This window comes from Coregonus clupeaformis, chromosome 23 (assembly GCF_020615455.1).
Source record: "Coregonus clupeaformis isolate EN_2021a chromosome 23, ASM2061545v1, whole genome shotgun sequence".
Classification (NCBI taxonomy): Eukaryota; Metazoa; Chordata; class Actinopteri; order Salmoniformes; family Salmonidae; genus Coregonus; species Coregonus clupeaformis.
The window spans coordinates 29,514,833-29,541,970 of record NC_059214.1 but is presented as its reverse complement, the minus strand read 5'-3'; the positions used below and the strand labels follow the sequence as shown (position 1 = coordinate 29,541,970).

At 42.0% G+C, this 27,138-nt stretch overlaps 1 protein-coding gene across 2 annotated transcripts; it reads right to left on the bottom strand.

The window, feature by feature from the left end:
• Positions 1–563: 563 nt before the first annotated feature.
• Positions 564–22,797, bottom strand: LOC121537060 (isocitrate dehydrogenase [NADP] cytoplasmic). 2 transcript variants are annotated; one of them, XM_041844811.2, is made up of 9 exons: positions 22,634–22,797; positions 16,854–16,983; positions 4,506–4,797; positions 3,340–3,442; positions 2,765–2,942; positions 2,349–2,500; positions 1,867–2,007; positions 1,503–1,665; positions 564–1,356 (listed from the first exon to the last, which is right to left on the bottom strand). In XM_041844811.2, exons 1-9 carry the CDS (start codon positions 22,665–22,667, stop codon positions 1,263–1,265), a joined length of 1,287 nt encoding a protein of 428 aa, XP_041700745.1. In that variant the 5' UTR covers positions 22,668–22,797; the 3' UTR covers positions 564–1,262. The 2 variants fall into 2 exon arrangements, with proteins under 2 accessions (XP_041700745.1, XP_041700746.1); XM_041844812.2 differs by lacking the exon at positions 22,634–22,797 and adding an exon at positions 21,476–21,599.
• Positions 22,798–27,138: the final 4,341 nt, after the last annotated feature.

Here is a 27,138-nt window from a genome sequence, read left to right as displayed (position 1 = left end):
GTGTGTATATGAGGACAGTGCACCGCTGTAGGCCTATACTCCCCATGTGGACACATCACCCACAGTCAGTCATCCAGACAGTGCTATATTAGGATTATAGGGATGTCGTGCTGCAACTGATAGACAATAGGCTATTCATATCCAATGTATTATTTTATCTCTGCATGAAATTAAAGAAGCTATGGATTATATATTCATTCCACTTCAGTGACTGAATACGGGCTTAGTCCAGGTTGTCAACCTATGATATTGTGCATTAATAGTAGTCATATTGGTTTGCATGATTACTCTGATACTGCTTTGTACCAGGTGTTACTTTGCAAACCTAGCATTATATTCAGTGTTTTGAGAGCAGTTAAAGAAAGCAATATGCACAGACATCATCACGACGCTCAATCATGACAATGTCACATGGATTACAATGGCACCATCTGGTGGCAAACTTTAAGAGGAAAATGTATTTCTACAAACTTCCAAAGCTGTTCTTGTAAGATATAGTGGAGCTAGATAAACATAGTTATATATTTTTTAACATTGTGATCGATGTGGTAATAGACAAATACTTAAAATAAAAACATTTATTGAGTTGATATTCTAACCACACACACCGTTGAGTACAAACCTACAACCCCTGATACTATGTGCTTACTGGCAGATGTACATTGACACTGGTTTCTGTATTTGAGGGGTAAAGTGTTAAGCTATGGATTATACACACAAAGACAACCAGCAGGCTCACAACAACCCCTTCCACAACCATCCATAAGGAGTAAGTGATGCTAATACCTTTATGTGAATCAAAGACACCGTCAACATAATCAAAAATCAAGCAGGCTTTTGTCTACTACGGTGGTTGTCATGGAATATATTATGTGTGACAGACTGAGATCGATTACTTGACATAAAACAAATAAGGCAACAAGGTTAAGACCACCCTCGGACAAACTCCGGCAGGACAATCCCCTAGTACTGATCACTGACAGACAACACTTAAAAACACACACATCATCATTAAAAAAACCATCGTGCAATTATCGCAAAATATATCACTGACTCTTTCTGTGTCCAGTCTGATTTCTGGAGCCCTCTGTATGTGATGGTATTGACAGTCATAAGATCCTACTTGGCGGAATCCTAACTTGGATACTCACACTTAACTCGCAGATTTCTTAAATCATGACAATCATCAGTCAGTGGTTCAGTATTGGCTTGGGGCCCATAGTCCGGGTATCAACAGTGTGTGTGATTGGGAGATGAGGAGATCACAGTTTGGGTTGGTTGGACATCTTGATCTTCAGGTTCTCTGACAGCTTATCCAAGAATTCAAAGGTGTTCAGGTAGTCTGAGCGTTTGGTACTAAGAAAGGAGGAGAGGAGAAAAGTAAGATGAAGGAGGAGAAAGAAAGAAAGTTTGAATCAGTCTAGTTTCATAATCAGGTTTACTGTGTGTGTGTGTGTGTGTGTGTGTGTGTGTGAGTGAGAGAGAGTGAGAGAGATACTCACTCTGCCATGCCTTTGACACAGATAGCCAGATCCTTGGTCATGAAACCAGCCTCGATTGTCTCAATGCAGACAACCTCCAGGGCCTCAGCAAACACACGCAGCTCTGCGTTGTCATCCAGCTTCGCCCGGTGCAGCAGCCCCCGCGACCACGCAAAGATGGACGCTGCACACACACAACCCACAACCACAACACATAAGGGCCATCTTTTCCTAGGTCCTTGTATTGCCTTTATTTCTCTTGGCTGGTACATTCAGATCTAAAAACACTGAAAAGGAAGACGCTAGGCTAGAGGTTTTTAGCAGGTATCAGTCAGAGAGATACAATATAATATGTTCCATTTCATTGTATAAGTGTGTTATTTACCAATGGGGTTGGTGGAGGTCTCCTTGCCCTGCTGGTGCTGTCTGTAGTGGCGTGTAACTGTGCCGTGGGCAGCCTCTGACTCCACTGTACGACCGTCAGGACAGATGAGCACACTGGTCATCATACCCAGGGACCCATAGCCTGGTGGACACACAAATGCATTAAATATATCTGTCGCAAAGTGCTTAACAGCAAACTGGATCTAAAAGCTTGTTCTGCCAGAATGGGCGACTGTGGAAAAAAACGACTAAATAAGCATTCTCCTCATTATCCTGGAACTCCTGTTGCTAAAAGTGTAACTCAATTTCTATCGGAATACAGTGTATAGTCTGCCTTAAACCTACATTTAAAAGGTGAGAAATATAGCAATGTAGCCAATGACATTGTTTTCATTCAGAAAGCCTAGCTAAACAGTAAATCATCACGTGATACTGTATATCCCTCAGAGCTAGCTACTGTAGTATACATGTAGACCATCTCACCTTGTGCTACAGAGTCAGACTGAACGTCTCCGTCATAATTCTTGCAGGCCCAGATGAATCCTCCATCAGACTTCATGGCCTGAGCCACCATGTCATCAATCAGACGATGCTCATACCAGATCCCCTTCTGCTCAAACTTAGAGCGGTACTCCCTACGACACACACAGGAACAGGTCTGAGAACAGGGTTTATACACCTAAACCTTAAAACTGTCCATTCTAAACTTGTGAGTCATACATTGAAAAGAGGCATGGTAGTTGGGGGGGCTTGTCTGCCATTGACCATATATCATCAACCATACTTTGTTTATGATGATCATGTTTCATGTGTATTGTCTACTTCCTGAAAATTATATTGCCAATAGGGACAATGATTTACTCGAGTTGATTAAATGTTCTGAGGTTAGGCAGTCTTACTTCTCGTAGATCTCCTGAAAGATATCTTTGAAGCGTCCGTCGTACTTCTTGAGGATGGTGTTCTTGGTGCTGAGGTACAAAGGCCAGCCTTTAACCAGGCCCATCTGGAAGGAGCTGTGGGCAAAGTCCCTGATGGAGCTGTCTGTGTTGTACATCCCCAGAGCCACACCACCTGAACCTGGAGAGAAGAGAGACAGACACATGCATCAATCTCATGAAGATACTGTACACACTCACATAAACACACACAAAGAAACATGCATGCACACACAGCCTCATTAAGACAGCCTTTCCTCATTTTGAAGGTTCAAACAGAACGATGGAGCCAACCTTAATCAAAGTTCAATGTTTGTCAAGAGTATGTTCAGGAAAGGGAGGTACATGGGTGATTTATCCTTCAAGCAGAGTTAAATCAGATAACGATGTTCTCATTTTGTAATATTTACACTGCAAACATATGTAAAGATACCCAGGCTGGCACCATAGGCTATCTCGTATTGACTAACACAATGTTATGTAAGGGAGACAAGCTGTACTGGACATTATTTCCCTTACAAGCACAAAGATGGTTTTACCTTCAAAGTCATGGACGACAAAGTTCATTGGCTCCCCAGTCTTGGGTGTGAATTTCATCTCCAATCTCCCAGGCCCCGGGACTACAAAGTCTGTGGCTTTGTACTGTGAAAAGAGGCAGGATGAGAGGTCAATAGATGTAATACAGACAGGGCTCCATCTAGTGGAGAAAAACAGCAATGCAACCCATCTGGTGCAACAGGTAATAATGGCAGACCCTGGATGTGACCCCACTCTCCGAGGGCGTCTCAGGGGGATATGCTAAAAACACATTTCCAATTCACACATGCGTATTAATACACACTTGTACGTGTATGAAATAGGACAAATATAAGCACCCACCTAATTATTACTAATATCCACTGGTTAGATAACAGTTCTTTATGAATAGATGACAGGTTACAATGCTGTTGTAGAGCTGAGGAACAGATATATTGGGCTAATATGAAACATTGTTCCGAATGACTTCTACCAATCAGGAGTGTGGATGCAACAGAAAAAGCAAATCGGAAATAGCAGTAATACAAAACATGTATCCTGCTTATCATGCATCCAGGCCGTAACGTGACAGGATTCTCAAAATCCGTAACCAACCCAAAGTGCTCACGACATTTCTCATTTGAGTTCAAGCATATTAACTATGGCATGGTGCCACGTACATGTTCTATTATCCTCTAGTTGCAGTACAGTATGAATGATGTAGCAGTTTGAGTCTTGGATCCAGGAAGATAGTGTGTCAACATCATGGTCCAAAGGGCAACACATCCATTTAAATCAGGGACTGACTGAGCCTTCAGTGACAACACCAGTCCCCTGCCTGCCCATCTGTCTCTCTGTGAGCAGGCCTGACAACCACATCTCTAGTCGGCATGCATGAAGTTAACATGTGATCAACTGGGGAATGTACAAGATCTCCCTTCATTGAAAATGTGCTAACAGAGACAGGGAACCACTAACACATTGCTTCGTCTACCTACGGCCTAGCATCCAGACTTCCACCTTTGAGGTAATCAATTACCTTCAAAAGGTTAGATTTAAGGAAGTGAGGGAGGAAGAAGGGCCTAGAGAGCAACCTTGAGAGACGCTCATTAGGGGTGCAGGGAGTAAAGAAGGGTTGATGAATGGTTAGTAAGGGTTATACTGCTGAACGGTTGGTTAAAAAGGTTACCTGGTCTCCATGGGCGTGCCTGCCGATGATGATGGGTTTGACCCAGCCGGGCACCAGGCGAGGGATGTTCTTACAGATGATGGCCTCCCTGAACACGGTGCCTCCCAGGATGTTACGGATGGTTCCGTTGGGTGAGCGCCACATCTGCTTCAACTTGAACTCCTTCACCCGGTTCTCGTCCGGCGTGATGGTGGCACACTTAATGCCCACGTTGTATCGTCGCGTCGCCTCTGCCGCCTCAACGGTCACCTTGTCGTCCGTGGCGTCGCGGTTCTCCATGCCTAGGTCGTAGCTGATGGAAAGGCAGGGAGGGTAGCAGGAGAGAGGAGCAGGGAGGGGGAGATGAGAGAGGCAGGGAGAAAGGAGGAGAATGTAGTTACATTCAGGTTTCATGGGAGGACAAATGCCATGAAATGTGTGTGGGCCTGTGAAACTAATCTCTGTGACATTATATTATTTGTTTTACAGTTGGCTATATTATGATGCAATCATATTTCATTCTGATACAATTACTGTGTGTTTTTGTTTGATGTTGCTTTTAAGCCTTCTATAATGAAGTCAGTGGGGATTCCCAATCCAAACCACTACCTCAGATGACTGAACCACCTCACCATGGAGTCCCCTGCTCTAACAGTTCACAGAGCCACACTGTAGCGAAGCAGCATGGGACCCAGGAAACAACAAAGCCTTTCGGTTTCAATTTTTTTGTCACTGGCCTACACACAATACCCCATAATGTCAAAGTGGAATTATGTTTTTCAAATTTTTTACAAATTAATTACAGATGAAAAGCTGAAATGTCTTGAGTCAAGAAGTATTCAATCCCTTTGTTATGGCAAGCCTAAATAAGATCAGGAGTAAAAAAGTGCTAAACAAGTCACATAATAAGTTGCATTGACTCACTCGGTGTGCATTAATAGTGTTTAACAAGATTTCTGAATGACTACCTCATCTCTGTACCCCACACATACAATTATCTGTAAGGTCCCTCAGTCGAACAGTGAATTTCAAACACAGATTCAACCAAAGACCAGGGAGGTTTTCCAACGCCTCACAAAGAAGGGCACCTATTGGTAGATGAAAAAAACAAACAGACATTGAATATCCCTTTGAGCATGATGAAGTTATTAATTACACTTTGGATGGTGTACACCCAGTCACTACAATGATACAGGCGTCCTTCCTAACTCAGTTGCCGGAGAGGAAGGAAACCGCACAGGGATTTCAACATGAGGCCAATGGGGACTTTAAAACAGTTACATAGTTTAATGGCTGTGATAGGAGAAAACTGAGGATGGATGAAAAACATTGTAGTTACTTCACAATACTAACCTAATTGACAGAGTGAAAAGAAGGACGCCTGTACAAAATGTAAAAAATATTCCAAAACATGCATGCTGTTTGCAACTCACTAAAGTAATACTGAAAAAACAATGTGGAAAAGCAATTCATTCACTTTTTGTCCTGAATACAAAAGTGTAATGTTTGGAGCAAATCCAATACAACACATTACTGAGTCCTACTCTCCATATTATCAAGCATAGTGGTGGCTGCATTACATTTACATTTTAGTCATTTAGCAGACGCGCTTATCCAGAGCGACTTACAGAAGCAATTAGGGTTAAGTGCCTTGCTCAAGGGCACATCGACAGATTTTTCACCTAGTCGGCTCGGGGATTAGAACCAGCGACCTTTCGGTTACTGGCACAACGCTCTTACCCACTAAGCTACCTGCCGCCCCATCATGTTATGGGTATGCTTGTAATCGTTGAGGACCTGGGAGTTCTTCCAGAATAAAAACCACCAGACATTAAGTCACCTTTTAGCAGGACAATAATCTAAAATACAAGGCCAAATCTACACTGGAGTTGCTTACAAAGAAGACAGTGAATGTTCCTGAGTGGCCGAGTTACAGTTTTGACTTAAATCTGCTTGACAATCTATGGCAAGACCTGAAAATGGTTGTCTAGCAATGATCAACAACCAATATGACAGAGCTTGAAGAATTTTGAAAATAATAATGGGCAAATGTTGCACAATCCAGGTCTGGAATGCTCTTAGAGGCTTACCCAGAAAGATTCACAGCTGTAAATCAGTGCCAAAGGTTATTCTAACAAGTATTGACTTACAGGGTTCAATATTTATCTAATCAAGATATATTAGTGTGTGTGTGTGTGTGTGTGTGTGTGTGTGTGTGTGTGTGTGTGTGTGTGGGGGGGGGGGGCTTTTCATATCAACTTTGACATTAGAGTGTTTTGTATAGATCATTGACAAAAAATTACAATTAAATCATTTTTAATCCCACTTAGTAACAACAAATTGTGGAAAAAGTCAAGGGGTGTGAATACTTTCTGAAGGCACTGTAGAAGATGCTAACATGCGAACAAAGAACTCCGTCTTTACAGGCTGCTGCGTGACTGAACTAATTTATTACTCCTCTGAAAGACCCAACACATCCTCGCAGGGGATGGGGATGCTCTGCTCACACAAACAAGGTAGTGTAGGAAGGAACACTAGTTTCATCACTCCACAAATATAGAACTTTGTGTGTGCACTCATACTTCCAAAAAGGCAAAACTAAGCATAAATACCCATCATTTCCTTGTGGAAACTGGGCCTTCTGTAACTACCTTTCACCCAGTTTCTCATTCCACTCCCCTCCCCTCCCCCTTAGCCTAATATTACAACAATGTGCTGCTCCACAGAATTACTGTACATTAGATAAGAAATATTAGGATACACAATGTATGCACGCATGACTGTAAGTCGCTTTGGATAAAAGCGTCTGCTAAATGGCATATTATTTATATTATTATTATTTACAACCACAGGTCAGCACACAGTAGAGGTGTAACTCAATGTCACTGTGAAATCAGCACAAAAACACACACCATCTCTGAGACGGTGTGATACAGCACACAAGGTAGTTACACACAGCACTACAGGCTTTGTGTAATGGTGTGTGATGGAGATAAGCTGCTCTGCCTCCTGAGAGGGCTGTGTATGCAGTCGGAGTGATTGACCAAGATGACCTGTCCACTCACCCCACATCCCCCACCCACATCACAATGAATGCATTCCTAAGACTTTTGAAACTAATGAGGGTGCCCTTCAGACACACAGAAACCGAGACAGCAGGAATAACACAACCCACCAAGAAACCCCCCCACCTCAAGCTATCAGTTAGGCCTTCTTGCTTGACCAACTTCACAGATGCCATAATTTGATATTTTTTAATTACTCCCAAAAAACTTCCCTGGACATTTGTAATGACAGAGGTTAGGTCATGGGTTTGGAACACTGGGAGGTTTGTATCATGACTTGACCGTGCTCATGTGGCCCTGTTGGTTATAGAATTACTATTACACCAAATCCTCTTGCATTAATACTGAAAATATTGTGAAATAAGTAAGAACTCATAAGCTCTTACAAACCGACCTTATGCATTTATTCCGGGCCTTTAACTTAACAGTTCAAAACTCAGTTTTGAAGTTTAGTTAAGACAGAGGGTAAGGTCATGTAAATTGTGATATTCACTGCACTGCAGCCAAAGTCCTGTGTGTGTCAGTGTTAATTTAGTCACACAAAAAAATGAAAATATTGGTCAAACACATATTCTTCAGTGGCAATTAACGAGCCGATAACTGACTAAATAGACCTAGAAAAAATTATAACTAAACAAAAATAATTGTTTATTTTCAGTTGACGAAAATGAGAAGAGTAAATTATCTCTGTGACTAAAATCTGACTGGACAAGAGTTTTGGAGAGATTCAACCGCTCTCCAATCTGGCGGCAACACATCATTGATGCAAATAAGGCACATGCCATGGCTACTCTCCATGGCACAAGCTCCTGGTAGAAAAGGGGGCAACTTTTGGAGACACTTTACTTATCATGTCGATTCAAACAAGACCGAATGCAACGTTTCCACAGGAGACCAGTGGTGTAAAGTACTTAGTAAAAATACTTTAAAGTACTACTTAAGTAGTTTGGGGGGGAAAATACTACCAACCTCAAGAGAAATCTGAAAGTGCACCATCCCAATATACTGTGTGTATATGTTCAGGTAATAAAAGCTTGATAATGCTAGCTAGTTAGTTTGCTACAACCTAACAGACCACTACTTATGACAGAACTTTGATTACAATATAGCTACAGTATGTCAAGGGGCAGGGCTCCAGACTGCGACCATTTAGTCGCATTTTGAGACCTTTTGACTTGGTTGTGCAAGTTACATTTTGAATTGGTCACATCAGCGCCAGCTGAACATTCATTATGGCCACATTACTCAAAAGTTTCAAAACGTTCTATTTTTTGGCAGCTAAAACCATGATTTGGTCAAACAGTAAAGTGCATTATCCTCACAATTCCTGTAATGAAAGAGTCTGCCCAGCTCCTGGGCCTGTTTTGCTGGGGCCTGCTGCATTGATGAGTGAGCTTCTGGTTGTACATTTCAAAATGCAATTGCGGGAAATACATAGCCTTGGATGCAACTAATGTTGTTCTCAACTTCCTATTTGTCATCTCTTAATATTGAGCTCAATAGCAACTATTGGCATCGGCCATTGCGAGTGAATCATGCATTCCTGCTTGGACATGTTAGATGAAATAACTTATTTATTGAATAGCCTACCATCTCAGTAGTCCATTACACAGTCTAAAGCACTGTGAATGACTTTATAAGGTGATAACAAATATTTTCTATTGTGTAACGCCGGGGGAAATAAATTGGTGCAACCAAATCATGGGCTGGTGCCACCAACTGAAAAAGTAATTTGCACCAGTGCCACCAGGAGAAAATGTTAGTCTGGAGCCCTGTCAATGGGTGATTTTTAATCTGCAGCTGAGTAATGTGTTCTTCTGCCAATTTGGCTGTTGGGAAGAGAATCATGCAATAGGATGCAATGCAGAAAAATGTGTTTGTAGAACAAGGCTGTTTGTGCACATGGAAGTCAGTGATTTATGTTTACTATAAGTTAATGAGGCAATAAAAATGTGATGTGACTAAAATGAAAGGGCTTTTAGTTGACTAAAATGGCCCACTGTTTGTCATTTTGACAATAACTAGACTAAATCAATATTCAAATTACAAAAATGTGACTAAGACGTAATGATATAAGACTAAATCTAAAAAATAGTGCCAAAATGAACACTGGTGTATGTGTGTGTGTCATCAGTCCACAGTCTAAAGGTCTAGTGTAAAAAGGAGGAATGGGAAACAATGAACGGTAATAGTGAATAGGACTCTAACAGTTCAGATATTACAGACCAAAGTTGTACATCTTGAAAATGATATTTTCTTGATTGTCCTAGGTCAGTCAGTAGAGTAGCAACTAGACTGCCAATGTCATGTGATCAGATTGTCTGGGGGTTTGGGTAATACATTGCTCTTTAAAACAGCTACACCTAGGGACAGACTTGTCCTCAGAATTTGAATATGCATTTGTCTATTCAAGTGATCAATTATTATACTAAATCCCCTTGATCTGGGCAGCACAACAGAAGCACAATTCTCTCTTATCTAACACTCCACACATGCTGAACAGACATCTAACACAGGGTAGCTTAAGAGTACAATAAAGAACACGTTTAAGTGATAATGCCAGAGAAGCCGGTGTTTGGAGGTATATTGGAATGGGTGGTCAAGGGCCTGCAAACCATGCCAATATATCCTCCAAACACCGGCTTCGAGGGTATTATCACTTTTATACAACGGGTTACCAACATATTCAAATAATGATTAATGTAAATATGTCAAAGACGTTATTTTTATTAATTTATTCATACCATTTCATCCTTCCACAAGATATAGTCCAGACACAAATCTAGGGTTGCTACCCAAGCCGGCTGGTCGTTCTCTCTATCAGTTCGGTTGCTAAAGAAGCAATCCAGTCGTTCAGTCTTTTTGTTCTGTATCTATGGACGCGACCCAGTCGTTCGTTCTAAATGTTCCATTGCCATACTGGCTGGCAACGTTCTTATCCCTTGCTTGCTAGCTAGACAACTACGGCTAATTTACAGCCATAACAATGAGCTAATGAGGTGTGATTTCGCCTGGCATAGAAAATGTGCTCACTCGTCAGGAGACTGTTGTTCAGATGAGCTACCCAACAACACAGCTAACACAATCACTTCAAACTGAAGCTGGAAAGACTGCAAAATAGCTGCACTTCGTTTCGTTTGACCTTTTTCAATTGACATTTCTTTGTATACATCCATAAAAATGATGCCAGCTAATTCATGATTTTGACTGGCTGAGAAAAGCTGCCTGCCTGTCTGTCTCGTCCCGACTTCTGACACGTTCATTACTACGGGACAGTTGGAGATCTAATTTAAATATTGAAACAATGTTGCAAATGTCGGAGAGACAGACAGCAAGGTTCATACAAATCTCCGCTGTTGAAAACTAAATGATAGTCTAAAAGAAATGTGAGATAATGTCTAGATGTTTTTTTTTATAGTGGAGATCAATATTATAAATTGCTTGGCTGATGAGACAGTGGATTGTGCAGTCAGATGGAACAGTGTAAACGTCATAGATTTAGCCAGTGGTAACTTGTAGAATAGACACCGGCTGGAATGCGGTTTTAACTCATCAGCATTCAGGATTAGACCCACCCATTGTATAATGCACAATAATATACAGTGACAACTAACACACAGGTGTGTCCTTGGTGATATTCAAATCAAATCAAATGTTATTGGTCACATACACGTGTTTAGCAGATGTTATTGCGGGTGTAGCGAAATGTTTGTGCTTCTAGCTCCGACAGTGCAGTAATATCTAACAATTTCACAACATATACCCAATACACACAAATCTAAGTAAGGAATAAATTAAGAATATATACATATATGGACAAGCGATGTCAGAGCGGCATGGACTATGATACAGTAGAATAGTATAGAATACTGTATTTACAGTGGGGGGAAAAGTATTTAGTCAGCCACCAATTGTGCAAGTTCTCCCACTTAAAAAGATGAGAGGCCTGTAATTTTCATCATAGGTACACGTCAACTATGACAGACAAAATGAGGAAAGAAAATCCAGAAAATCACATTGTAGGATTTGTAATGAATTTATTTGCAAATTATGGTGGAAAATAAGTATTTGGTCAATAACAAAAGTTTCTCAATACTTTGTTATATACCCTTTGTTGGCAATGACACAGGTCAAACGTTTTCTGTAAGTCTTCACAAGGTTTTCACACACTGTTGCTGGTATTTTGGCCCATTCCTCCATGCAGATCTCCTCTAGAGCAGTGATGTTTTGGGGCTGTCGCTGGGCAACACGGACTTTCAATTCCCTCCAAAGATTTTCTATGGGGTTGAGATCTGGAGACTGGCTAGGCCACTCCAGGACCTTGAAATGCTTCTTACGAAGCCACTCCTTCATTGCCCGGGCGGTGTGTTTGGGATCATTGTCATGCTGAAAGACCCAGCCACGTTTCATCTTCAATGCCCTTGCTGATGGAAGGAGGTTTTCACTCAAAATCTCACGATACATGGCCCCATTCATTCTTTCCTTTACACGGATCAGTCGTCCTGGTCCCTTTGCAGAAAAACAGCCCCAAAGCATGATGTTTCCACCCCCATGCTTCACAGTAGGTATGGTGTTCTTTGGATGCAACTCAGCATTCTTTGTCCTCCAAACACAACGAGTTGAGTTTTTACCAAAAAGTTCTATTTTGGTTTCATCTGACCATATGACATTCTCCCAATCCTCTTCTGGATCATCCAAATGCACTCTAGCAAACTTCAGACGGGCCTGGACATGTACTGGCTTAAGCAGGGGGACACGTCTCGCACTGCAGGATTTGAGTCCCTGGCGGCGTAGTGTGTTACTGATGGTAGGCTTTGTTACTTTGGTCCCAGCTCTCTGCAGGTCATTCACTAGGTCCCCCCGTGTGGTTCTGGGATTTTTGCTCACTGTTCTTGTGATCATTTTGACCCCACGGGGTGAGATCTTGCGTGGAGCCCCAGATCGAGGGAGATTATCAGTGGTCTTGTATGTCTTCCATTTCCTAATAATTGCTCCCACAGTTGATTTCTTCAAACCAAGCTGCTTACCTATTGCAGATTCAGTCTTCCCAGCCTGGTGCAGGTCTACAATTTTGTTTCTGGTGTCCTTTGACAGCTCTTTGGTCTTGGCCATAGTGGAATTTGGAGTGTGACTGTTTGAGGTTGTGGACAGGTGTCTTTTATACTGATAACAAGTTCAAACAGGTGCCATTAATACAGGTAACGAGTGGAGGACAGAGGAGCCTCTTAAAGAAGAAGTTACAGGTTTGTGAGAGCCAGAAATCTTGCTTGTTTGTAGGTGACCAAATACTTATTTTCCACCATAATTTGCAAATAAATTCATTAAAAATCCTACAATGTGATTTTCTGGATTTTTTTCTTCTCAATTTGTCTGTCATAGTTGACGTGTACCTATGATGAAAATTACAGGCCTCTCTCATCTTTTAAGTGGGAGAACTTGCACAATTGGTGGCTGACTAAATACTTGTTTTCCCCACTGTACATATGAGATGAGTAATTTACATTTACATTTTAGTCATTTAGCAGAGCGACTTACAGTTAGTGGGTGCATACCTTATTATTATTTTCATACTGGCCCCCCGTGGGAATCGAACCACAACCCTGGTGTTGCAAACGCCATGCTCTACCAACTGAGCTACATCCCTGCCGGCCATTTCCTCCCCTACCCTGGACGACGCTGGGCCAATTGTGCGCCGCCCCATGGGTCTCCCGGTCACGGCCAGCTACTACAGAGCCTGGATTCGAACCAGGATCTCTAGTGGCACAGCTAGCACTGCGATGCAGTGCCTTAGACCACTGCGCCACTCGGGAGATGTAATGCAAGATATATAAACACTAAGTGGCTAGTGTTCCATTTCTTAAAGTGGCCAGTGATTTCTAGTTTATGTCTATAGGCAGCAGCCTCTAATGTGCTAGTGATGGCTGTTTAACAGTCTGATGGCCTTGAGATTGAAGCTGTTTTTCAGTCTCTCGTTCCCAGCTTTGATGCACCTGTATTGACCTCTCCTTCTGGATAATAGCGGGGTGACCAGGCAGTGGCTCGGGTGGTTGATGTCCTTCATGGCCTTCCTGTGACATCGGGTGCTGTAGGGCGGGTAGTTTGCCCCCGGTAATTTATTTATTTATTTTTTATTTAACCTTTATTTAACCAGGTAAACCAGTTGAGAACAAGTTCTCATTTACAACTGCGACCTGGCCAAGATAAAGCAAAGCAGTGCGATAAAAACAACAACACAGAGTTACATATGGGGTAAAACAAAACAAAGTCAAAAATACAACAGAAATAAATATATATACAGTGTGTGCAAATGTAGCAAGTTATGGAGGTAAGGCAATAAATAGGCTATAGTGCAAAATAATTACAATTAGTATTAACACTGGAATGATAGATGTGCAAGAGATGATGTGCAAATAGAGATACTGGGGTACAAATGAGCAAAATAAATAACAATATAGGGATGAGGTAGTTGGGCGGGCTAATTTCAGATGGGCTGTGTACAGGTGCAGTGATCGGTAAGGTGCTCTGACAACTGATGCTTAAAGTTAGTGAGGGAGATAAGAGTCTCCAGCTTCAGAGATTTTTGCAATGCGTTGGGCAGACCGTACCACACTCTGGAGAGCCTTGCGGTTGCGGGCGGTGCAGTTGCCGTACCAGGCGGTGATACAGCCCGACAGGATGCTCTCAATTGTGCATCTGTAAAAGTTTGTGAGGGTTTTTGGTGCCAAGCCAAATTTCTTTAGCCTCCTGAGATTGAAGAGGCTCTGTTGCGCCTTCTTCACCACACTGTCTGTGTGGGTGGTCCATTTCAGTTTGTCAGTGATGTGTACGCCAAGGAACCTGAAGCTTTCCACCTTCTCCACTGCGGTCCCGTCGATGTGGATAGGGGGGTGGTGGACCCTCAGCTGTTTCCTGAAGTCCACGATCATCTCCTTTGTTTTGTTGACGTTGAGTGAGAGGCTATTTTCCTGGCACCACACTCTCAGAGCCCTCACCTCCTCCCTGTAGGCTGTCTCGTCATTGTTGGTAATCAAGCCTACTACTGTTGTGTCGTCTGCAAACTTGATGATTGAGTTGGAGGCGTGCAGTCATGGTGAACAGGGAGTACTGGAGTGGGCTAAACACGCACCCTTGTGGGGCCCCAGTGTTGAGGATCAGCGAAGTGGAGGAGTTGTTTCCTACCTTCACCACCTGGGAGCTGCCCGTCAGGAAATCTAGGACCCAGTTGCACAGGGCGGGGTTCAGACCCAGGGCCTTGAGCTTAATGATGAGCTTGGAGGGTACTATGGTGTTGAATGCTGAGCTATAGTCAATGAACAGCATTCTTAAATAGGATTTCCTCTTGTCCAGATGGGATAGGGCAGTGTGCAGAGTGATGGCGATTGCATCGTCTGTGGATCTATTGGGGCGGTAAGCAAATTGAAGTGGGTCTAGGGTGGCAGGTAAGGTAGAGGTGATGTGATCCTTGACTAGTCTCAAAGCACTTCATGATGACAGAGGTGAGTGCTACTGGGCGATAGTCGTTTAGTTCAGTTACCTTTGCTTTCTTGGGTACAGGAACAATGGTGGCCATCTTGAAGCATGTGGGGACAGCAGACTGGGATAGGGAGAGATTGAACATGTCCGTAAACACACCAGCCAGCTGGTCTGCGCATGCTCTGAGGACGCGGCTAGGGATGCCGTTTGGGCCGGCAGCCTTGCGAGGGTTAACACGTTTAAATGTTTTACTCACGTCGGCCACTGAGGAGGAGAGCCCACAGTCCTTGGTAGTGGGCCTAGTTGGTGGCACTGTGTTATCCTCAAAGTGGGCGAAGAAGGTGTTTAGCTTGTCCGGAAGCAAGACGTCGGTCTCGGCGACGTGGCTGGTTTTCCTTTTGTAGTCTGTGATTGTCTGTAGACCCTGCCACATACGTCTCGTGTAAGAGCCGTTGAATTGCGAATCCACTTTGTCTCTATACTGACGTTTTGCTTGTTTGATTGTCTTGCGGAGTGAATAACTACACTGTTTGCATTCTGCCATATTCCTAGTCACCTTGCCATGGTTAAATGCGGTGGTTCGCTCTTTCAGTTTTGCGCGAATGCTGCCATGTATCCACGGTTTCTGGTTAGGGTAGGTTTTAATAGTCACAGTGGGTACGACATCTCCTATACACTTCTTGATATACTCAGTTACCGTATCGGTGTATTCGTCTAAATTATTTTTTATCCCAGTCCGCGAGATCAAAACAATCCTGAAGCGTGGATTCCGATTGGTCAGACCAGTGTTTAATAGTCCTTAGCACGGGTACTTCCTGTTTGAGTTTCTGCCTATAGGAAGGGAGAAGCAAAATTGAGTTGTGGTCAGATTTGCCGAAAGGAGGGCGGGGGAGGGCCTTGTAAGCATCGCAGAAGTTTGAATAACAGTGGTCCAGTGTTTTAGCAGCGCGAGTACTACAGTCGACATGTTGATAGAACCTCGGCAGCTTAGTCCTCAAAATTTGCTTTGTTAAAATCCCCAACTACAATAAATGCAGCCCCAGGATATGTGGTTTCCAGTTTGCATGATGTCCAGTGAAGTTCTTTGAGGGCCGTTGTGGTATCGGCTTGAGGGGGGATATAAACAGCCATGGCTATAACTGAGGAAAATTCTCTTGGGAGATAATACGGTCGGCATTTGATTGTGAGGTATTCTAGGTCGGGTGAACAAAAGGACTTGAGTTCTTGTATGTTACTACAATTACACCCAGATATTGTGCTAGTGTCAAGGGTTAGCGAAGTGCACAGCTACTATTAGCATTTCCACATCACATGTGTGTACTCCTGAAACCTATAGGGACCTGACCTGACCAGGAAAAACTCTGGGCATTACAGAGAGTATTGACAATCAGGTAAAACCTGAATCACAGAGGAGCTGAAGCAGGTGTTGACAAGCTCATCTGGTGTGACAAGTATTCTACCCCGACCCCCCATTAACAACCCCCTACCTCCCCTCCCATTGGTGCATTGTTACAGAACCTTCAGATAGACATATACTGTATAGAAAAACACATGCTTGCCTATCACGTAGATTCAGAACAAATCCGACTCAGCTCTATACATTCTAGTTGTATCTGTTGTGTTTTCTATAAAAATTGCACCCCACTGTCCCAGGTGTGTGTGTCAGCTGGGTCATAGTCACTAGAAAGCAAACGTGGGGGGGTAATGTGCCAAAACCGGGAGGGGCTACCTGAATTTGTCCAATAAGAAGCGCTCATTTTCATTGCAAAACGCTTTGCTACAGTGTTCACTAATGAATACAGTACCAGGTGTATCAGCATGTGTAACTCACCTGTGCAGGTCCATCTCCAGGTAGGGGAAGATGAGCTTTTCTTTAATGAGCTCCCAGATGACTCTGGTCATCTCATCCCCCTGCATCTCCACCACCGACCCTGCCTTGATCTTCTGAGACATCCTGGAACCTGGGGGCCAGAGAGTGGGGGGATAGAGGGGGGAGAGAGACAGGAGAGGGGGAGAGAGAGTCAGACTCAATAGTAACAAGAAAGGGGCAACTGGCAAGCTTGAGACTATACTGCCAAGCCTTTTGAGCATTGGAAGTTATTTCAGGAGTGATACTGTGAAGGCCATTTTAGCCAGCTACATAAAGAATGAATGAAGTTAATTCATACCTGGAACTTCAAGTTACCAGACCAGTGAGTCAGCATTTTCTTACTTTTAAGTCATTTAGCAGATGCTCTTATCCAGAGCGACTTACAGGAGCAATCAGGGTTAAGTGCCTTGTTCAAGGGCACGACGACAGATTTTTTACCTAGTCGGATTGGGGATTCGAACCAGAGACCTTTCGGATACTGCCCCAAAGCCACTAGGCTACCTACCGCTTACCAGTGGCGTATATTCATGGATGCCAAGGGAAGCCAGGCTTCCCAAAAAAATGGACCTAAAAAATACACACTACCGTTCAAAAGTTTGGGGGCACTTAGAAATATCCTTGTTCTCGAAAGAAAAGCAATTTTTTTGTCCATTAAAATAACATCAAATTGATCAGAAATACAGTACAGACATTCTTAATGTTGTAAACGGCTATTGTAGCTGGAAACGGCTGATTTTTTATGGAATATCTACATAGGCGTACAGAGGCCCATTATCAGCAACCATCAGTCCTGTGTTCCAATGGCACGTTGTGTTTGCTAATCCAAGTTTATCATTTTAAAAAGGCTAATTGATCATTAGAAAACCTTTTTGCAATTATGTTAGCACAGCTGAAAACTGTTGTGCTGATTAAAACTGGCCTTCTTGAGACTAGTTGAGTATCTGGAACATCAGCGATTACAGGCTCAAAATGGCCAGAAACAAATAACTTTCTTCTGAAACTCGTCAGTCTATTCTTGTTCTGAGAAATGAAGGCTATTCCAAGCGAGAAATTGCCAAGAAAATGAAGATCTCGTACAACGCTGTGTACTACTCCCTTCACAGAACAGCGCAAACTGGCTCTAACCAGAATAGAAAGGAGTGGGAGGCCCCGGTGCACAACTGAGCAAGAGGACATATATATTAGAGTGTCTAGTTTGTGAAACATTTACATTTTAGTCATTTAGCAGACGCTCTTATCCAGAGCGACTTACAGGAGCAATTAGGGTTAAGTGCCTTGCTCAAGGGCACAGACAGATTTTTCACCTAGTCGGCTCAGGGATTAGAACCATTTACATTTTAGTCATCCAGAGTGACTTACAGTTAGTGAGTGCATACATTATTTTTTATTTTATTTTTCATACTGGCCCCCCGTGGGAATCGAACCCACAACCCTGGCATTGCAAATGCCATGCTCTACCAACTGAGCTACATCCCTGCCGGCCATTCCCTCCCCTACCCTGGACGACGCTGGGCCAATTGTGCGCCGCCCCATGGGTCTCCCGGTCGCGGCTGGCTACGACAGAGCCTGGATTCGAACCAGGATCTCTAGTGGCACAGCTAGCACTGCGATGCAGTGCCTTAGATCACTGTAACCTTTCGGTTACTGGCACAACGCTCTTAACCACTAAGCTACCTGCCGCCCCAACAGACGCCTCACAGGTCCTCAACTGGCAGCTTCATTAAACAGTACCCGCAAAACACCAGTCTTAACGTCAACAGTGAAGAGGCGACTCCTGGATGCTGACCTTCTAGGCAGAGTTGCAAAGAAAAAGCCATATCTCAGACTGGCCAATAAAAAGAAAAGATTAAGATGGGCAAAAGAACACAGACACTGGACAGAGGAAGATTGGAAAAAAGTGTTGTGGACAGACGAATCAAAGTTTGAGGTGTTCGGATCAAAAAGAAGAACATTTGTGAGACGCAGACCAAATGAAAAGATGCTGGAGGAGTGCTTGATGCCATCTGTCAAGCATGGTGGAGGCGATGTGGTCTGGGGGTGCTTTGGTGGTGGTAAAGTGGGAGAGTTGTACAGGGTAAAGGGGATCTTGAAGAAGGAAGGCTATCACTCCATTTTGCAATGCCATACCCTGTGGACGGCACTTGATTGGAGCCAATTTCCTCCTACAACAGGACAATGACCCAAAGCACAGATCCAAACTATGCAAGAACTATTTAGGGAAGAAGCAGTCAGCTGGTTTTCTGTCTATAATGGAGTAGCCAGCACAGTCACCGGATCTCAACCCTAATGAGCTGTTGTGGGAGCAGCTTGACCGTATGGTACGTAAGAAGTGCCCATCAATGCCAATCCAACTTGTGGGAGGTGCTTCAGGAAGCATGGGGTGAAATCTCTTCAGATTACCTCAACAAATTGACAACTAGAATGCCAAAGGTCTGCAAGGCTGTAATTGCTGAAAATTGAGGATTATTTGACGAAAGCAATGTTTGAAGGACACAATTATTTTTTCTATTATAAACATTATTTCTAACATTGTCAATGACTATATTTCCTATGCATTTTGCTATATTTCCTATTCAAACTCATTTCATGTATGTTTTCATGGAAAACAAGGAAATTTCTAAGTGACCCCAAACTTTTGAACGGTAGTGTATATAAAAAATAAATACATATCTTTCGTCTCTCTGTGTTTCATAATTTTCCTTCAATTTGCAAGAGGCTGAATGTAACTCATAGGAGAAAGCATCCGAGTGAGCGAAACCGCGCCCCTCTGTCTCTCTACGTGTAGGCCATCTATCTGATGCTGTCTGGTCCAAACAAGTATGACATTGTTACCACCCATAGCATTGAAGGCAAGGGAAGCCAGCGAGCATTTGGCCTCCCTTGATAAAAAAGGTATACACAATTAGACAATCAGTGTTGAGCTAAACTGAGCATGCTCAACTGTGAATGGTTCTGGCGCACCAAAAAAAAGGTGGCAAGGGAAGCCGCCGTGGATTTTGGCATCACTCTGATGAAATCCAATTGAGAGTATAAGTCATTGACAGAAAAACTTGAATTGTTGCATCTCGTTGTGTTGTTGTCCTCCAGTGGCTAGCTAGCTAGCTAGCTAGCTAAAATGGGCCCTTTCCTAAATTAATCAGGCTGTAATACACAATTAATTGGTATATACAGTCTGAAACTGAAGCCTGCAAAAGCATGTAAATGCTCCTTACAAGCCAGAATGTTGAATAAAATTACATTTAAACTTACTCTACTGGTTGTCTGAGTGGTTTTTCCTTCAGCTGCTCAAAATTTTAGACAAAATATCCACAGGAAAGCTGGTAGTTATATGGTTAGGTTTGGCACCTAGGTAAAGTTATTTTTATAATGGCTATTCAGTTCCCTTGTCCATAGCTATTGAACCAAGCATGCCATGACAATGAAAATTGTATATTTTTTCATTCAGATTTCAATCTTTTAAAAATTCTAACAAGAAATAAGGTGTGGTTTGTTCTCCATTCCCCATTTTCATTGCATGCTTGGTTCAATTGCTATTGACGAGAGAAAACCGAATATCCAATATAAAACTAACTTTTCCTAGGTCCCTGGAACCCAGCTCTCTAAAAAGTCTGGTAAACCATACTTTCCTGTGGATATTTTGTCTCAAATTTCGAGCAGCTTAAGGACAAACCGGTAGAGTAAGTTTAAATGTAATTGTATTCAACATTCTGGCTTTTAAGTAACATTTACACGATTTTGCAGGCATTAGTTTCAGGCCAATTAATTGTGTATTACAGCCTGATTTATCAGACTAACATGAACCCAGTTAACTCTGGATGCGAAGCAATCTGTAGTTTCACAAGTCTAACAAATACCTCGACCAAAACTAATTTATACAACTATTTCCTATTTCTCTGAAGTGTGAACATTGGATACATGACAGGCAGGATCTGTTCAGTTACTTCGACCAACAACAACCCTTGAGATAAAATGTAACTACTCAACAATGCAGTACTGGTGCTACAGTTTGGAGTAGATAGCCTACATTGTTTCTTCTGAAAACTTTGTATCAATGTTTCAACATTTGACCCAGAAAGAGCTGCCCCAGAATGTTACATGATAACACACATGGACATCGTATGATGAGGAGGAGCTAGTGGTCTAGGGATACACTGGCAAAGACTATACGAAGTTATAACCTTTAGTGCACTTAAGATCTAACGTTACAGTCTGTCTGAATGACCTAATGTTCATCCTGATTTTCTACTTCCTGAATGTATGCACAATCAGCCGGGTGTGAAGAGAGCTGTCATTATCATCCTTTAGGACAAAGCTCAACACTTGTGATTGATTTTCAAAAGGCCTACATCTCTGGCTACGTTAAAACGATCTGAAAGCAACATTACAATGCATATTGTAGTGTATATTCCCGTATCAAGTACCCTACAGGGCACTGGTTTAAAGGACCCCGATAGCTTATGTTAAATCCAACAATGGTTACAGTTGCAGAACACAATGGGGATTTGCGATGAGCACAAATATAAGCTTTTCGGCCTAATGAGCGACTCTCCTGAAATGCATAAGAAGATGTTATGAATGCCTACCTTCGTTTTCTAACTGAACCCCAATCTGAACAAGTAATACTCGATGAAGCAGTGGAACGTCTTGTTCTACACCGATTTCCAGAAAGAGAGGCGCGGTGCCATATAAATAGAGGCGTCAACCTTGTCGGCAACCGTGCATCCGCCCGCTCGAAAGACACTCCCTGTACCAATCAACGGAGATGTATAATCTAAAACAGCCAATAAAGTAACCCCCACACAGCTGTGGGAGGGTCTTTATGGGCGGGTATCGTATCGGGTAGATGTTTGTGCTATGCTAATTGTTGCAACATAAGGACCTGTTCATATCCAAGTTATTTAGAAATTCGGTTGATTTATAGATCAGATCATCTGCGGTAGGTTTTGTGAAAAAAATTTTTGCGTCACATGACATTCATGCGCTTTCAAATAAACCTATTTCAATAGATTTAGTTACTAGGCTATCACCAGAGAGGAACGGGTTAAGCGAGAGGGATAACTGGGCCCAAAATCTGTCTTCTCCAGCAGGTGGCGCTTTTCGTTCACCAAGTGATGAGTTTTTGTATGGGGGTCAATTAGTGTCGAATTTGGTTAACAAAAAATGGAATGGTTTATTGCTACGTGGCTTATTTGATCGAATATACGTTTCGTAATGATTAGGTTGTTACGAGTGTACTGATAAGTAGGACACGTGAAATCCCGGTAACTTTGAAAAAAATTAAGTTAGGAGTTGTGTCTGGTCTTCACACCCCACCCATTTCTACAATTGATCTTCTTAAAAAGTGATTTAAACCTAACCTTAACCACACTGCTAACCTTATGCCTAACCTTAATTAAATACCAAAAAGCACATTTCTGTTTTCATGAATTTTTATGATATAGTCAATTTTGACTTTGGCAACTAGTGGAAATCTGCCCTCTCATTGGCTAAAATGGTCCCACCTGATCTTGCCTCCTCCCGACTGCCTTCGATTTTTTAAGACATTCGTTTCCATTGTTAGAGCGGCAACTAAAGTATCGTTAATAAGATTATCTGTGTTATCACATAATTCTGGCGTTCCTACTTTATCGTCGTGCGTGTCGTCGTCTGCAGACATTGCGTAACCGGTTAATCAGAAGAGAAGGTGGCATCAGTTATGTATAACTGTGAAAATGTAGCCTACGAACAAAATTCATTCTGACCTCCAAACCGTAGCCGCTCTGGGACACAGAGCATGTCCTCTCCGGTAAACGAAGGAGCCTAATCTGTTAGGAGCCTTGTTGGTTTCTTCACATTTAGGAAATACAATTATTCCGTCCGTGTCGTTGCTATTGCGTGGGGGGGCTTCGTTTCAGAGTGCAACGTTGTGCAACACAATTGAACACGAGCATTCTGGGTGGGGTGCCGGTGGTGATTTGGCTAGATAGAATGTGATTAACTCAGGGAACAAGTTGATAGACAATCAAAAGGGGATCATCTTGCTCTCCCAGAAGTTTGGTTGGTGCATAAAACCCGTATATTCAGATAAGTTAAGCAAAGAGGTGTGATGGGTCCGCAGACAAAAAGATGTCACCTAAAGTTTAAAACAAAAAATGTATTGTATTATTATTTTCACTGCATCGGGATAGTTTTATAGGCAAAATGAATAATTGGAAGGGTCCAATAAACCGCCTTTGATATAAATGATAACGTGTGTTGCGGTTCCACAGTCTACAACATGCACTACTATAATGATGTGCGTGTGGATTGTGTTATATAGGTCTAATTATCAACTACACTATTTCACTTGTTTCCTGCTACTTCCAGGAAAGCATATGCCTATCATGATTTAATATGAAAATATGTGCTACCACAGTTGTTCTAGGTCGATTAGTAGCCTAATTCAGTGTCAGAGATTATGGCTGTCATTCATTACCACTGTAAAATGGAGATGATAGGCTATGCACCTGCAGTAAGAAGACTCTTTAGGAAATATCAAACATTATATATCAAACAACTCTTCCACTGTAAAAAAATAACCCTGGTTTTATTGATCTGGCTTAGCCTAATAACAATGACCAAAATGCATTGCTTTGTGCGTAGATTGCGTTTTAAGCCTAGCCTACATTGACTTTTACATGCCAAAGATTGGGCTGCACAAGTGCAACAATACGCAAATGAGAGATGGTTAAATTATTATTATTATTTTGGCTTAAAGGGGCAATCTGCGATTGGTGCGTCCATTTTTGGAATTTAATATTAATAATATATATATATATACACAGCATACAAAACATTAGAACACCTGCTCTTTCCATGACATAGACTGACCAGGTGAATTCAGGTGAAAGCTATGATCCCTTATTGATGTCACCTGTTAAATCCACTTCAATCAGTGTAGATGAACAGGAGGACAGGTTAAAGAAGGATTTTTAAGCTTTGAGACATGGATTGTGTATGTGTGCCATTCAGAGGGTGAATGGGCAATACAAAATATTTAAGTGCCTTTGAACAGGGTATGGTAGTAGGTGCAAGGAGCACTGGTTTGAGTGTGTGAAGAACTGCAACGTTGCTGTTTTTTTCACACTACAGTTTCCTGTGTGTATCAGAAATGGTCCACCAACCAAAGGAAATCCTGCCAACTTGACACAACTGTGGGAAGCATTGGAGTCAACATGGGCCAGCATCCCTATGGAACGCTTTCGACACCTTTTAGAGTCCATGCCCCAACGAATTGAGGCTGTTCTGAGGGCAAAAGGTGGTGCAACTCAATTTTAGGAACGTGTTCCTAATGTTTTGTACACTCAATGTATATCCATTGATTCTTGAAGAATATAACTTTTAAATGCCACATTAACTTAGTTAAACTCGCGTACCCCATCACAACCCAAAATGTAAGCGTGTTTTACTACATTGTTTATAAACAATGTAGTTGTAAACATACTGTATAGCCTCAAAACATGGTTAACTATAATTATTATATCATAAATGGTCAGTCCTTGTATCCATAGCTCTGTCTATGAATTTGAGAGTGGTTACATTTCTCCAGCCCCATCTCTCAACTTGTGGCAGAGAGCTGCTTTGTTATTGTTTGAACCACAGATTGCCCCTTTAACCAACACATTTAATTTCATAAGGACAATTTCTAATTACATATAGGCTCCTTCAACTCCTTATATGGTAGGTTGAGGTCGTATTGAGCCAATAATACATTGGAGAAATAACTAAAACTGTAGGCTATAAGGCACAGAGGCATACTTCAATACAGCCTGGCTGAAAATCTTATTACAGCACCAATGATGTGTATAAAGCCTGGATTGCTGATGCTATGTAATAGCCAATGAGAGGTTTTGAAGCCACCGGCCGCCGTATTGGTACTCCCGAGAAGGAGCAGTCCTCCATACCAGGGTTTGCCAATCCTCTCCTCTGTTCCCTCGGATGTTTCAAATTTTTGTTTTAACACTAAACTGGCACACCTGATTCAATTAGTCAAAGGCTTGATGATTTGTCAAGACTAATTGAATCAGGTGTGCCAGTTTAAGGTTAAAACAAAAATGTGAAACTTCTGGGGGGTGGGGACAGTAAGCCTACTCTAAAAAAAAATAATTCATGCTCAGTTCACTTAATATAATTTAAAAGTATGCATTAAGGTGTCTGTAATAGAATATACTTGTCAAAAATTAATGTAGACATTAATAAATGCATTTCTACAATGGAGGAGGAGTACCAAAACGGATTTGCGGTGGCGTCAAAAAAGCGCCAGCTGTTAGTCCTCTAGTGTTAACATGTCAAAGTCATACATTTGGCTCAACCACGCCCATTTCTACAATTTATCTTCCTAAAATATGATTTTAAACCTAACCCTAACCTTAACCACACTGTTAACCTTATGCCTAAATTTAAATAAAATAACATTTAGACTTTGTGGCATTGGAATCTGACTTTGTGGCTGTGTTATCTAGGGGAAGCCATAAGGAACATGTGAACAACTTGGCCAGAAGATGGCAGGATTTCACTTTACTTGCAGAAAGGCGGCCTCTCTGGAGGACCGTTATGGACTTTCAAGCCTTGGAGATATGTTTTCTCAACCAACTTTTATTTTAGTCAATACTAAAACATGAACACATCAAATTACTTTTCAAGGGAAGTATGTTGGACTGAATACACGTTGTGTTTATTCATTGATGATGAACCGTCTGTACTACATGCTTTACATGTTTTACAGGCCTATTTTTGTTTTGTTATTGTATGTTGGGACAGGTCAAAATAGATTACCGAATCTGACCGGCTCCATTGAAGCGCAGCAGCTGCCTGCCACCATAGCAATTGCAACAGATGTGCACGGGAGAGAAACATATTTTGGGGCTGTTTGGCCTATCCACCGCATATTATTTTGTTTTTGGCCTGATTTTGTTTAAGCCAGAAAAAAATATAATTGGATTTCTTCTTGGAAATTGCCTATATTTTTGGGTCGGGGTCGTTCCACCAATTCGCGGTGCCTTTTGAGATGTGTAACTTGGTGAAAAAAACGTTGGAGTTCACCTAATTTTAACATTCTGTCATAAAGCGCACATGTTCAACTTATTAAAAAACGAATTTTACCATCTCAAGATGTTAAATAAAAAAAGTGACTAGTAAGTGCCTATTAACTGCCAAATAAAGTAACAGGGTTGACAATTCATCTTAAATCAGCCATAAATCCCCTTGTGACAGGGGGAATGGAAATCTTGTTGTGTGCAACAGGGATGGGCAATTGAATGCAAGCTTCACAAAAAATGAAGTTGTTTAAAAACGTCTAGCCTGTCTATGGGTAACAGGGTTGACGTGCTATGCTCGACCCACTCAGTTTTCCACCACAAAACACCAGAAAATTGCCAAAAAGGGTAGAACCAGTCCACCTGCGTTTACACTATGATTTGACTATTAGATGTTCAATGTTTCTTTAGAATTTTTCTGGGAAAAGGAATAGTTTCACCATATTAAAACGAGAGTTCAGTTCACATAACAGGGTTGCCCTTAAACTGAGGGACTTTTTTTTTTTTTTACCTCAAAATTAATCACTAATCAAATTAAATAAATAATCTTCATGAATGACTTTGTCAAAGCAACAAAATAACTAGGGCCTTACAATGATGCTGAAAACGTTGGGGTTAAGTGGATTAAAATCTTCCTGGAAGTCACAGAGGGTGCATGTAGGGACCTGTCAAAATGCAGAATTTTGGCACTTTAGCAAGTCATTATTAATTTAAAAAATCGGATTTATTGAATTCTCTGTGGTCTTAAAGGGCACTTCATTTAATATAGCAGGCTTTTAAAATTCCATATTGGTGCACAATTTCTACTTAAAATATCAAAGGGACACAAAAGGCACTAATTTCATGGAATGACCCTTTTGGATGATGGAGTGAGTTGGAGAGATATAGCATATGACATGTTTACAACAGTGGGTCTCCTTTATTCTTTTCAAAAGAGGGCCCTACGATTGTCAAATCCCCATCCATTCCCAAAGGAAAGTCCGTGGGCATCACAACGGATCATCACCCTGCCAAGCCTCTCCAATGCACTCAGGAGCATCGGTCTTTGGAAGTAGTCCCCCAAATGTATCACGTGACATGACATCTGCTCCAAGTAGTAACCAAGAGAAACCAAGCAACCGCGAGGGGGAGAGGGAACAGCGAGGGGGAGAGCGCGCTGTACTGTATACTGCGGAGGAGGAGCTTGCCTCCGG